Source organism: Salvelinus sp. IW2-2015, linkage group LG31 (genome assembly GCF_002910315.2).
Source record: "Salvelinus sp. IW2-2015 linkage group LG31, ASM291031v2, whole genome shotgun sequence".
NCBI classification, from domain to species: Eukaryota; Metazoa; Chordata; class Actinopteri; order Salmoniformes; family Salmonidae; genus Salvelinus; species Salvelinus sp. IW2-2015.
Genome location: NC_036870.1, coordinates 9,916,430 through 9,930,217, shown reverse-complemented (window position 1 = coordinate 9,930,217; position 13,788 = coordinate 9,916,430). Strand labels below are relative to the sequence as shown.

The following is a 13,788-nucleotide window of genomic DNA, read 5'->3' as shown; positions in this document are numbered from 1 at the left end:
AATGCCTCCTGTCTCTGTGTTCCAGGGAGGAGCTGGTCCCAAGGGAGAGAAGGGTGTCTCAGGCCCCCCCGGATCTCCAGTGAGTACCCATCCTTTGCGTAATCAGTTTACTCCATGAAACCAATTAAATTTTACCCCCATTTTTCAGTTTAGTCCAGTTTAGATCTATGTGCAGTTGCTTACATCATTTCAGAGCATAGCATATATCTACAGTCCATTCGGAAAGTATTCAGACCCCTTGACTTTTTCCACATTCTGTTACGTTACAGCTTTCTTCTAAAATGTATTAAATAGTTTTTTTTCGGTCATCAATTTACACAGAAAACACCATCATGACAAAGCAATAAAAGAAAAATGACATTTTTGCAAATGTAATAAAATAAAATAAATCACATTTACATAAGTATTCAGACCCTTTATTCAGTATTTTGTTGAAGCACCTTCGGCAGCGATTACACCCTTGAGTCTTCTTGGGTATGACGCTACAAGCTTGGCACACCTGTATTTGGGGAGTTTCGCCCATTCTCATCTGCAGATCCTCTCAAGCTCTGTCAGGTTGGATGGGGAGCGTCGCTACGCAGCTATGTTCAGGTCTCTCCAGAGATGTTTGATCGGGTTCTGGCTCTGGTTGGGCCACTCAAGGATATTCAGAGACTTGTCCCCAAGTCAGTCCTGCGTTGTCTTGGCTGTGTGTTTAGGTTTGTTGTCCTGTTGGAAGGTGAACCTTCACCCCAGTCTGAGGTCCTGAGCGCTCTGGAACAGGTTTTTATCAAGGCTCTTTCTATACTTTGCTCCATTCATCTTTCCCTCAATCCTGACTAGTCTTCCAGTTCCTGCCGCTGAAAGACATCCCCACGTTATGATGCTGCCACCACCATGCTTCACCGTATGGATGGTGCCAGGTTTCCTCCAGACATGATGTCTTGCATTCAGGCCAAAGAGTTCAATCTTGGTTTCATCCGACCAGAGAATCTTGTTTCTCATGGTCTGAGAGTCCTTTAGGTGCCTTTTGGCAAACTCAAAGCAGGATGTCGTGTGCSTTTTACTGAGGAGTGGCTTCCGTCTGGCCACTCTACCATAAAGGCCTGATTGGTTGAGTGCTGCAGAGATGGATGTCCTTCTGGAAGGTTCTCCCATCTCTACAGAGGAACTCTGGAGCTCTGTCAGAGTGACCATCGGGTTCTTGGTCACCTCCCTGACGAAGGCCCTTCTCCCCCGATTGCTCAGTTTGGCCAGGTGGCCAGCCCTAGGAAGAGTCTTGATGGTTCAAAACTTCTTCCATTTAAGAATGATGGAGGCCACTGTGTTCTTGGGGAGCTTCAATGCTGCAGAAATGTTTTGGTACCCTTCCCCAGATCTGTGCCTCGACACAATCCTGTCTCTGAGCTCGACGGACAATTATTTCCACCTCATGGCTTGGTTTTTGCTCTGACATGCATTGTCAACTGTGGGACCTTATATAGACAGGTGTGTGCCTTTCCAAATCATGTCCAATCAATTGAGTATATCGTAGATAGACTCCAATCAAATTGTAGAAACATCTCAATGATGATCAATGGAAACAGGATGCACCTGAGCTCAATGTTGAGTCTCATAGCAAAGGGCCTGAATACTTATGCAAATAAGATATTTCTGTTTTTTGTTTTTTTATACATTTACAAAGATTTCTACAAACCTGTTTTTGCTTCGTCAATGTGGGGTATTGTGTGTAGATTGATGAGGGGGGGGGGGATTATTTAAGCCATTTTAGAGCAAGGCTCTAACGTAACAAAATGTGGAAAAAGTGAAGGAGTCTGAATACTTTCTGAATGCCCTGTATGTATATTAAAAGTTTTCAGTTCAAACATAAATAAGTTCAATGTTTCATAAACCTATGAATCTCATTAATCATTATCAACCAATAATAATCTTTCTCTGTGATCCTCCTCCAATCAGGGTCCTCCAGGTGAAGTCATCCAGCCAATGCCCATCCAAATCTCCAAGAAGTCCAAGCGCTCCATCGACGCCAGCCGGATGCTGTTTGAGACAGACGCAGAGTCGGCTGCAGCCGACGCCACAGGCACAGAGTTCCTGACAGGCAGTGAGGGCATGGAAGAGATCTTCGGCTCACTGAACTCGCTGAGACAGGAGATCGAGACCATGCGCTTCCCTCTGGGCACCAAGGACAGCCCCGCACGCACCTGCCAGGACCTCAAACTCAGCCAGCCAGAGCTCAAAGACGGTACGACGCTTTCAGGCGTAAAACTATTCACAAAAAAATGTGGCAATTCTGACTTCACACAAGGATTTTTTTTAGAGACAGAGGAACTCTTATGAAGACATTTATGAGGTTCACTTTTAACTAAAGTCTACGGGCCGGGGCTGGGTTTCTACTAAGCTGACATATACAATTGTTTTAAAATCTATCTGCAATATTAAAGCTCATCACCCATAKATTTTTTTTWAAAGCATTTGAATTTCTTGGTGTTTAAATCGTGCCTTATCTCTCTGCTCCCCACTGTAGGAGAGTATTGGATCGACCCCAACCAGGGTTGCTCTCGCGACTCTCTCAGGGTGTTCTGCAACTTCACCGCCGGTGGGGAGACGTGTCTGTACCCCAGTAAGACCGTGGACACGGTGAGAAGAGACTGAGCTCATCAGTCAATAATGTACACACTAACTCTACCCTGAAGTAGCTGTGTTTAAACATCTATACATCTAATTGTCTCTATTTCTCTTCCTAGGTAAAGCTCAACTCTTGGACCACGGAGAAACCAGGCTCCTGGTACAGTGAGTTTACAACTGGCAGCAAGGTTAGTATGGGTTCATTACACCACCGTGCAGAATCCCAGAGGGACATTCATTATGGTCCATATGTGTGCAATGTTTGACCTGGATATCAACAAATGCGTGAAGATAAAGGTCAATCAGAAAAATTATCAATGCATTATCATAACGCTCTGCCGCTAAGGAAAGTGTTTATTTAATGTCAMGCGGACATATCTAACTCTCTGCTTATAATAGAGTTCACCTCTACCAGCTTCATCAGAGTTTATATCTCATGGGATATCCTCTTTCCCCCCAGCTTTCGTACGTGGACTCTAATGGCGAGCCGATCGGCGTGGTCCAGTTGGGCTTCCTGCGGTTGCTGAGTGTCCAGGCCCGCCAGAACTTCACCTACCACTGCCACCGCTCCGTGGCCTGGGCCGACCGCACAGCCAATAACGGCCACAAGAGGGCGCTGCACTTCCAGGGCGCCAACGATGAGGACCTCAGCTACGAGACCAGCCCATACATCAAGGCCCTGGTTGACGGCTGTTCTGTGAGTCTCATTTAATTGGTTTATTTAAACAGTGTGGTCCACTCAGTAAAAATCGGCAGTGTTTTTCAGGGAATCATGGGAACCAAAAGTAATCTCTCTAGTTTACTCACCTCTCTGTGCGCGGACATTCAAGTTATGGATGTGTACCTCGAGTATCTCAAAAATAAACGAAGAAACCTGAGATTTTGGGTCTCTGGGGGTATATCCCCCCCTTAGTTTTCTTTAAAGGAACATTTGTCAGAATTCTCTGAATGTTGCTCTATTTTCAATCTGATGTAGGCTAATTTAATATTTTTAATCTCAGCAGTCAATAAGAATAAATGCCCATACAAAAAGTATTACAATGGAACTGTATTTTTCCATTACACACAATAAAAGTGAAATATCGAATCCTAGGCAGATACTCTTGCCTCAGATGTAGTGATCTCACCTGTCTCTCTGTTTCTGTCTGTCTGCAGTATCGTAAGGGCTTCGACAGGACAGTGGTGGAGGTGAACACACCCCAGGTGGAGCAGCTTCCTCTGCGGGACCTCAAGATCACAGACTTTGGGGAGAGCAACCAGAAATTCGGCTTTGAAGTGGGACCTGTCTGTTTCCTGGGCTAAAACACCGTGCAGAGAAATGAGAAACACCTACACATATAGAATATACACTTACACTGATGCACACACACACTCTGTCATACACACACACTCTGTCACACACACACTCATGCACTTAACACAAACATTGACACATTTACATAGACATGGCAATATACAGTACATGCCCAGTAATTTGAACATTTATTTCAGGACATCAAGCACACTCACATACACAAACACACACACACACAAATACTGTTGTGAAACGGACATGCACTCACTCAAGTACATGCCCAGGGGATAACATCTCCCAATTAGAAATGGACGATAAGAGAAAAGTAGAACGCAAACATTCTCGCAAAGAGGAGACCAAAGATCGATTGCAAGAATGAGAGATGGCGTTCAGACCGTCAACAGAATAAAACAGTGTTCTTTTCCAACGAACAGCTGGGTCAAAGACCCGTCTCCTCCTTCCGTACACGCCAGAGCCCCCTGTCGCGGACCCCCCTCTCACTCCTCTCTCCTTCCCGCTGTCTCTCTACCGAGTTGTCTCAGCCACTCTACCTCTCTGCTTCGCCCTCACCACACACTTGTACCTCTCCTGCATCCAAGCCCCACCCCATCCTACGCCTAATTTTCTGCCTCGCCGCATTAAGGGGAAACCAATGAAGGAATGGGAGTTCCACGAAGGCCTGGCGGATCAGAGACGACCAGGAAAGTCTACTGTACGTCCATGTTGTCTAGCGAAGTGAATGTTCTCTTCATCATCTCCACAGGGAAATTCTATACCAAACAAACCAACCATGCCGACTAACATCACAGTTATCCTAAAGCAGGTCAAATACAATACAGGCGGATGAATAGAAACGTTACGGTGCTTTGTGGAGATGGAGTGGAAGCAAAGCTGTGAGATCTCTAGCTTTAACGCGGCTTTAACCTAAGGTGTGACTATGAACAGCTCTTTACTCAATACTGTAATAATATAGTCCTAACAGCAACGTACTGTCTCTGAACTGTATGGCTGTTTATTATTGGGCCAATAATGTTGCATGCAATGGGACGGAAGGTTGTCTATGCCTTCTCCAAGTATCAATGAATCAAAAMCCATTAACCTTGTAAATTGTACTGAACTTGATGTGTGGAACATTTATTTGTAATCATTGTCACAGCTGTCAGACAGGCCAGAACTGTAGTTCCTAGACAAGCGAATAGGCCAGAATGCCATCAAACCAGTCCAGTACTTACAGGTGTGATGCCTGGAATTTCATTATTGTTTTATGTAGAGCACAGGGTTACATTCCAGGATTTGTGACATTCCGTCTCTTTTCAAGCAGGGAAGGTATCAGGGTTAAATGTGTATATGAGCTCAATAGATGACGACCAAACGTTCTCTCTTACAGCGGTGAATAAATGCATGCTTTCAAAAACTGTGGCAAGGTGCTAATTATACCAAAGCGTTAATATATTCAGCGTGAATAATTCAAGTTTGTCTCCATCACAGCCACACGATGTTGTCACCAGTTCTCCGACTGGAAATGTGCAATCGAATCCATTTGTACAGACATAGTGATATTCTATTGTATTTATTGAAAACAAGCAGGGTGCTTCAAACAACGACAAACCAAATATGACAGTCGAATGTGGTATTTCATTTTGTATTTATTTCCCGTAGTTCTCACTTGACGGTCTTAAAACAATTAAATACATATTAAACTAACACTAAACCGAGTTATCTGTGCACACCCCCTTGGTGTATGAATGTCAACAGTTCTGGTGGGGGGAAAAACGAACATATGTGGCCATATCTCATTGTAACCATTTAGCATTCATCGACTGTACTGTGCTGTTATGATTGCTTCTATTGTAATGATTAAATGGTGACTCTCCGTTGCGGTTTGCCACTGCTTGGCTGAGCTGTGCTGCAGGAGTATGGCGAGGGCGACAAACAGATACCAGGATTCTACGGTTGTGAGAATACAGCGGGCAGGGGACAGCTAGCGGGAGGGATGGAAAATTCTAGCAACCACGTGGGCAAATATTACAAAAATTTTGTTTAGAAGTAATGTAATGTGGCTATGGGGTTGTATATCATTATGGGTAWTTTGGTTTGTCTGTTTTGGTTGGGTTTTTCTTTTGATATTGTAGAGAAGGGGGGATTGACAAACTAAAACCTGAGGTGATTCTCGAGAGAAAATTACATCGATTGGTTTGTTTTTTTGTTAAAGACAAACAAATATTTCAACAAAATATGGTGCTGAAAAGACAAAAAGTATTATTTTATAATGTAAGTAATTTTAAATGTTTTGTTTCTGTAATATATCATCTTTTTAAAAATAGCTTCTTGACTCCCTTGTGTTTTTTCCTAGTCCCTCTGTTTCATCCTCTCTCAACTGGCTGGTGTTGCATGTTACCCAGAGCTACACAATAGCTAGTCATTATTTTATTTCTCTCTTCATTCTGCATACAGCAGCTCAGACAGCTGAATATAACCACATCATTCACAATCTCCAGTGAACTTACCACCTGTGTGTGAACACAGAATCAGTCAGATCCCAACCTTATTTCCACTATATCACCTCACGAGCCCCCCCCAAAAAATCACTTCTAGTGTTTACACCTGTTTGATTCTGATCTATGGCTGGCTCCCTCTCCCTACCCTTTTCCCCTCTACCGTCCACTGCTCAGTGTTGTTTTCCTTCTGTTTTCTGTTAGTTTTTGTTTTGCTTTAGTTTCACTGTCTTGGTTTGTTCTTGGCTTGTTGTTTTCTGTTCAACGTCTCCAATTAAACCACATGCCAACGCATTTTCTCTGTGTGCATACTGTATTCATACTGTATTCCTGTGTCTTTGTGTGACGTCAGTCTTTCCTGTTTTCAAACATCTAAATCCAACCGTGTTAGTAAWGACTGGTATAAGTTTCACTAGCGAAATGATAGTAACTGTACCTAAATGTAGAGGGTTAAGAGACGTAACTCGGTTACATTGGGAAACCACTCAACTCTGTCTCGTGAACTCTCGCCACAACAAAAGTTACACAGGTTTTAATTTATTGCACAAACACATTTACACTGTAAGATATTGACTAGATTTACAAAACAAGATTAATCCCCAATCAGTTGTATTATCACACGCGAAGGCACAGTGTGAACGTTGAATCAATATACAATTACTGGACCTAGATGGGATCTTCATGAGGATGATGGAAAGTTGTCTCAGCCAATGAAAAGGCCTCTGAAGATGAGAAGGGGGGAAAAAGTGTTAACAGGACAGCAGCGGGTAACGTAAAAGGCATTTCCTGTTAAACATGAATCATTATAATGTATTTCAGGTGGGTCCATTACCTGTTACTTCAATACTGGTTCCAGTGATGTAGCCAGAGTCCTCTACTGGAAATATGCATTAGGATCCATCAGCTTCCTCTATACACAGAGAGGGAGAATGGTTAGGTCTTACAGCTTGACTATAAAAGGTACCGAGTTCTGCATTTGTGATGTGATCTATAGCATAGAGGGTTGTGTATACAGTATTCCTACCTGCAGGCTCTCCCATCCTCCCCAGTGGCACCATGGACGTAAGCTGCAGACACAAAACAAAACACAGCAAGTTAAATACACACTTCTATACAAAAAACATTTCAGGGGTAACTTTCTATATCTGATATAAAAGGAGAACTCAGTCGTAGCTGACTGATTACTTTCTCTGGCATTTTATCAGTCATGGGTGTGGTTCTGAACCCTGGTAAACACAGTCACACCGGATCCCACATCTGGAGAAAGAGAGCAGTTATAGATCATATCCACCCTGGGCCCGGTTCCCCAAATACATCCCATACTTCAATCCACCCTGGACCCGGTTCCCCAAACACATCCCATACTTCAATCCACCCTGGACCCGGTTCCCCAAACACATCCCATACTTTCAATCCACCCTGGACCGGTTCCCCAAATACATCCCATACTTCAATCCACCCTGGACCCGGTTCCAAACACATCCATACTCTCAATCCACCCTGGACCCGTTCCCCAAACACATCCCATACTTCAATCCACCCTGGACCCGGTTCCCCAAACACATCCCATACTTCCATCCACCCTGGGCCCGGTTCCCCAAACACATCTTAAGACTAAGTTCATTAGAACCTTCATAGGAGCATTGTTAAATCTCTGAGCTGTTTCCCAAAACAGCTTCGCTACTGAAGTTGCACTCTAAAACACTTGTTATCTACCGACTGCCTCAGACCACTCATAGAACAGATAAGTGGTTGTTGGATGCCTTCTTTGCCCCCTTCTGAGTCACTTTTAACACAGAAGATCTCCGCTAAACATAAATAAACCGCTTGATTGTGTCTCTCTGTGAACGCCAATAACTTCAGAACGGAGTTGGCTACAAATACAAAGTTGCCAATGTCTTTGCAATTGTTACAAACGAGTAAAGGATAAAAGATGCTTCAAATTAACACCGAGATGACGGCATAAAAAACATACAGGAGGCTTAAAGGCTACATAGGCCTGTATATTTTAATCAATTGAGTTCTATTTTGCTAATTGTAGGCTCCACTGTCTATAATTTCATGATGGTTACAACATGTGCGCAATGATGTGCCAAATCTGTGATTAAGTTATTATAGTGTAAGCATTACAATAAGCCAACTCAATATTTGCAGCCATATAGGTGATAATATATCTCTAGGAGCTGATCCATCGTCAGTATTGTGGACTAATTCTAATGTTAAGGTAAGATTTGAATGGAGAAAACTGATCCGAGAGCAGCGCTGCCTTTCTTCCATCCTATCAGATGGACACATGCTCCAACAAAGTACTTAGCAAACTTTATTTCTGCCTGGTGTTTTGGGAAACGCATGTTACATCTTCAGCCGTAGGAATGATGGATTGCTAAAACACTCGTAAGCCTAAGTTCCATCGCTTTCGGGAAACCGGGCTCTGCTCACTACAGAATGTTTATAGCCTATTTATCTTCTCTCTATTGGTGAATGGGTCAGTTTTGGGGTGTTGAAATCAAATGCAGGGTTGTGTTCAGTAGGCACAACACAGAAGAAAACTGCCCAAAAAGGGTAAGTAGCATCTCAACTTAATATGAAACGCACATTTTTGTTTCTGTTTCAAAACATTTTGTTACGGTTTGCCCTAATGAACACAACCAAGATGTGCCTCACCTGCTCAGCTAGTTGGCTGCAGTTCTGGTCAGGCCCTCCACAACTGCTTTGGAAGCAGAGTAGTTCGCCTTTTCAATATTGCCCACCTGGTAACAGGCAGAAACACAAAGAGAAAATTAAAGAATGGCAAGAATGAATGTAAGTCTGTTGAAAGTTAATAACCTATGCCTGGAGGGCCAATAGTTAAATTGTCAGACTTACCTTGCCCACAGTAATGATGGAGCGTTTAGGAGCTCCACTGGCAACCAGAGCCTTTCCAACAGCCTGAGTCAGGAGAAATGTAGCCTGGGAGATAGAGGGAAAGATAGAAGGATTTGTAGAATACGAGGGTAAGAAACACTATTTACTTTAACATTTTAACTCTCTGATTTCGGTGTATCAACATAAGTGTCACTGAACCTAAAGAGAGTATTTCTGTCTGTAATAAATACCATTTGTGAGGAAAAACAAATTCTGATTGGCTGGGCCTGGCTCCCCAGTGGGTGTGCCTATGCCCTCCCAGGCCCATCTATGGCCGCACCTCTGCCCAGTCAGTCATGTGAAATCCATAGATTAGGGCCTAATGAATTTATTTCAACTGACTGATTTCCTTCTATGAAATYTAACTCTTTGAAATGATTGCATGTTSTGTTTATATTTTTGTTCAGTATKAATAGATTCCGGTCAGGACAATAAGAACAAAAGGGTCATACCTTTAGATGACTTGGATAACCTTGTCAAAGTCCTCGTCCTCCATTTTCAGGAATATCTACATATCTACATATATATCTACAGTGCATTCAGAAAGTATTCAGACCCCTTGACTTTTTCCACATTTTATTACGTTACAGCCTTCTTCTAAAATGTATTKAATTGTTTTGTCCCTCATCAAAAGGGACGGTGAAGACAACTGCATTTATGTCCAATAAATATTGCCTACTATAAAGAAAATGAGAGTGTATGTTAAAGTGAACTTAAATGGGATATTGTCATTAAGGTTTCATTAGCCGTGTAAAATCAGTTTGCTATGTTGCTCTTGAATTACCACAGGACAGAAACAAAACATTTTCAAAGCAAACATGCTCACAAATGTCTGCAAGATGATACACCGTAACGGTGATGTAGCATAGCTGAAACAATGTTATAATGTTGCAATGTTACAAAGAACGTTAGCTACAATATTGCACTGCAGCGAAATAAAACGATTAATGCCCAACAACTAGCCCAAGGTTTAGCTACAGCAACCACAAGATAGTGCGCCTAGATAAGCACARCTACCCTACTAATTCCCTACAGAGAACTGCAGTTATATTTACATACTTTACATATGTATTAAGTTGCATATAAAGGCCGACGAGGCYTGAAAGACGACACTAACCCGTGATAACTGTCAACCTTGATATGAGCCGTGTTGTGGKCGGCATGAAGATTGAGTCGTTCTCTCTTGATCCAGGAGAGGGAGCCACAGGACAGGTTTTGTTCGCCATCATTTCTGTGACTCCTCTTCTTCTGTTGGTTTAATGGCGAACTACAACCGAAAAAGGTGTATTTTGCCGCCACCAACTGGATGGGTTGAAAAACAAGGTAAAAAGAAAACCCATATGTGATACGGAAAACTAACTTKATCCACACAAATAAAAATGGTATACTTACAAATCCAAACCAAAACTCCCACTTATTCCTTCCTTCAAATCTCCCTTCTCGGGCTCTAGGGCCTCAGAGGGTGGTACTGCTTGTGACAATACTCCATGCAACTCCATGCAACTCCGCCGAGAAATCTTTCAGTCCCAGGAACCGCTCTGCCACATCCACAATGATATTAATTTTCCTGGACATCCTCTCCACCTTGGCAGTGCCATTAATCACCATAGCTATAAAGGCCACAAAGTCCACCTTCTTAACCTTTAAAATATCAGGGTCCTGCTGGTGAAAGGAAACCCCTGCAGCCTGCAGTGAAGGCCTATCCACCGCCATGGATTCCTCAGGAGCACCATTCAAACCCTCAACCCTTTAAATAGCCGCTGCATATGAAATTCTCTGGACAGCCCTGACTTTGGCCACCTCGTTCTCTTTTACCCTGGTTGGGCYTTCCAAAGACGTGGCTTCATGGTTCTCACCACAGTTGCAACATGCCACATTTTCATCCATTTTAAAACATGACATGATCTTATCCACAACTTGGACATCTTGGCTTCTCCGTTCTGCAAACACTTGAAACATGTCCAATAGCTTTACAGTGATCACACTGCATTGGTCTTGGGATAAATGTTCTGACTCTGTAGTTTATATATCCCAACTGCACTTGAGTAGTGAGAGACTCCATATCAAACAACACAAGAACAGATACTCTTCACTTTTGAATCATTCACCACACGATTCATCCGACATGCATCAATACCTCCTGGAATATCTTTCAACACCGACTTCCCACGAGCCGCCAGATATTACCCCATTGAGGGGTGCCCTGTACCGAAGAGGCACACACGAAACGTCAAACTTCTCAAATCGCGTGAGATGCAACACACGTTCCTTCTGAAGTACAAAGAATCTAAACAAGCCCGCTTCTCTCGTGATCCTTACAGCCTTCACTTTACCCAGAACTCCCTCCACCAGTTAGGATATCTCAAATGGATCCCTTACGAAAAAAGATTGCAGTCAGAGTGCAGTATAACTGCAGTACAATACAGTATAACTGCAGTATGCAGCAAATACTGCATCCAATATAACAGTTTTTTTGTAAATGTAGTTAGAGTGCAGTATAACTGCAGTACACTGCAGTTATTCTGCAATTACTGCGTCCAAAATAGCACAGGTGACTGCAGTTACTGCACTTTTACTGCAGTTTCAAAACTGCAATCTTTTTTTGTAAGGGATTCTTCAAGATTGGTAATCCGATCCTACAAGACACGTTGGGACATTCTCAGCACTGTACACTACTTTGCTCCGTTTTCCCAATTTTTTTACAATATTCCAATTCTCCTTGATTCTACCGCCATTAGATTCACAATCCACATCAGCTTCCGCCATCTTTCCTCTCATCTCTGTGACTCGTCAGCTTGTAGTACGAGTCCTCATATTGCAGTGCTAAAAAAGGGAAATGAGTTTCCTCTGATTCYTTCAGCCATTCTTATGGGGAAATGAATGGGGAAAGAATGGGGTTAGGAGAACAAAGGCTTAGGAGATATTATACGTTTAGTTCTATGAGATCACTGTTAACATTACCTTTCATGTGCTTTATGTGCTTGTTTTGATGACATAAATACTTCAAAWACACCAAAATCTCATTGAATAAAACATATGAGATCTCCTAAGCCTGTCTTTACCACAGACCTTATTTATTGGGAGCTTATCCRAAAATCTTCCATAAACCCCATTTGTATCCCCATAGACTTTGGCCAACCAGCCATGGCAGAGTTAGTGACTACAAAAATACACCATTACTATTGCTCTTTATACTTTAATTGCAGCAGGTAATACAGATATAATCCTATATTTTAACCTAGGCACAAACATTCAGACAACGCAATTCAACGTCAATAGGCCAACCATATATCAGTGGGTTTCAACCTGTGTCCCGCGGTTCACGGGGATAATGCAGATGGTCCGCAAATATTTTCCGATTTTTAATGCGAATATGTGAACACCTATTGTTATMGCCTGAATTGTTCTTGTTGATTTTTTCTTGAGATGTTCAAATAACTCAAGCATAGATTGGTAACTTTTTTTCTAATTCAGTCCACAGAAACAAGAGGCCATGAGTAACTTGGTCAAAAAGAATGGCAACAATTGGTCTATAGGGGTCTCTGTTATAAGCAGTCTCACTTAAACCCTCATATCCGTTGCCCCATTTGACATAGAGACTTGAAACTTRGTATGTAGGTGTCTTTCTTTACACTAAACAAATTTTCCCTGAGGACCCACCCATAAGGTCCGTCAGGATAGATTTTCCTCCATCTTGGACATTTTGGAAAACCTTTCAAAAACGTATTCTCATGAACCATAAGTCCAAATAACACCATATATTTACGGTAATATGCTCAGATAATATACAAAAATGTCTCTTAACCAACATCCTCTAACTCCTGTACCCCTTTAAAAGACAGAGCAAMCTACACCTCAACCTCAGCACAATGCCTCATGACCACCTACACYCTCTAATATCCTAAGTAGACTGGGKATGACATTTGAGCAACCTGCTGAGGTCGAGGTTTTGTTTCCTCTGTCTTTTAGACGGGTACGTCGTGGTACAGGAGTTGGAGGATTGTGAATACATTGAAGACCTCTCTGTCTGATCTGTTCAACCTGGGCAAATATGTGGGAAAATGGGATATAAAATGCAGAGTGGTTTAATTAATAACATGTTTAATTACCATTCACTTGTCACTCATAGAAGTGGAATAGGTGAATGCTGGAGTTGTCAGACAWTGCTGTGTGTGTTCCAAGTACATTGGAAATCAAACAAATTAGAAAAAAAAGGGTTTATCTGAAAGTCCTCTAATGAACATCGTTTTCTCCACAGTTCTACACTTCCCTTTCCTCCCGACGTTCCAGAGGCTTCTCGGATCTACATTTACATTTAAGTCATTTAGCAGACGCTCTTATCCAGAGCGCCAGACCTGACCGGCTGGCAAATCATACTTTGTGCTGCTTTATGAAAGTTACTGCCAACATTTACTATAGCCCATTTACTCAAAACGGAGTCTCGAACATGTTCACTTATTGAAATTGCCAGACATACACTAAATTARCAAA

General features: G+C 42.4%; 1 protein-coding gene and 1 long non-coding RNA gene across 7 annotated transcripts in view; one reads left to right on the top strand and one right to left on the bottom strand.

Moving 5' to 3' along the window:
* The window catches only part of LOC111955648 (collagen alpha-2(XI) chain-like), a 32,741-nt gene extending 26,054 nt beyond the window's left edge, over positions 1-6,687 (top strand). For all 6 annotated transcript variants that reach the window (XM_070436296.1, XM_070436295.1, XM_070436294.1 and 3 more), the window contains 6 exons: positions 26-79; positions 1,936-2,221; positions 2,504-2,616; positions 2,724-2,792; positions 3,065-3,301; positions 3,760-6,687. In XM_070436296.1, the coding sequence (XP_070292397.1) occupies positions 26-79; positions 1,936-2,221; positions 2,504-2,616; positions 2,724-2,792; positions 3,065-3,301; positions 3,760-3,906 (906 nt within the window). In that variant the 3' untranslated portion in view covers positions 3,907-6,687. The remainder of the gene's footprint in view (positions 1-25; positions 80-1,935; positions 2,222-2,503; positions 2,617-2,723; positions 2,793-3,064; positions 3,302-3,759) is intronic.
* A 258-nt stretch (positions 6,688-6,945) lies between these two features.
* Positions 6,946-10,593, bottom strand: LOC111955651 (uncharacterized). Its single transcript, XR_002876147.2, has 6 exons — positions 10,415-10,593; positions 9,259-9,342; positions 9,058-9,143; positions 7,418-7,460; positions 7,226-7,303; positions 6,946-7,115 (listed from the first exon to the last, which is right to left on the bottom strand). It is a non-coding gene; the product is annotated as an uncharacterized lncRNA (long non-coding RNA).
* Between the last annotated feature and the right edge of the window lie 3,195 nt (positions 10,594-13,788).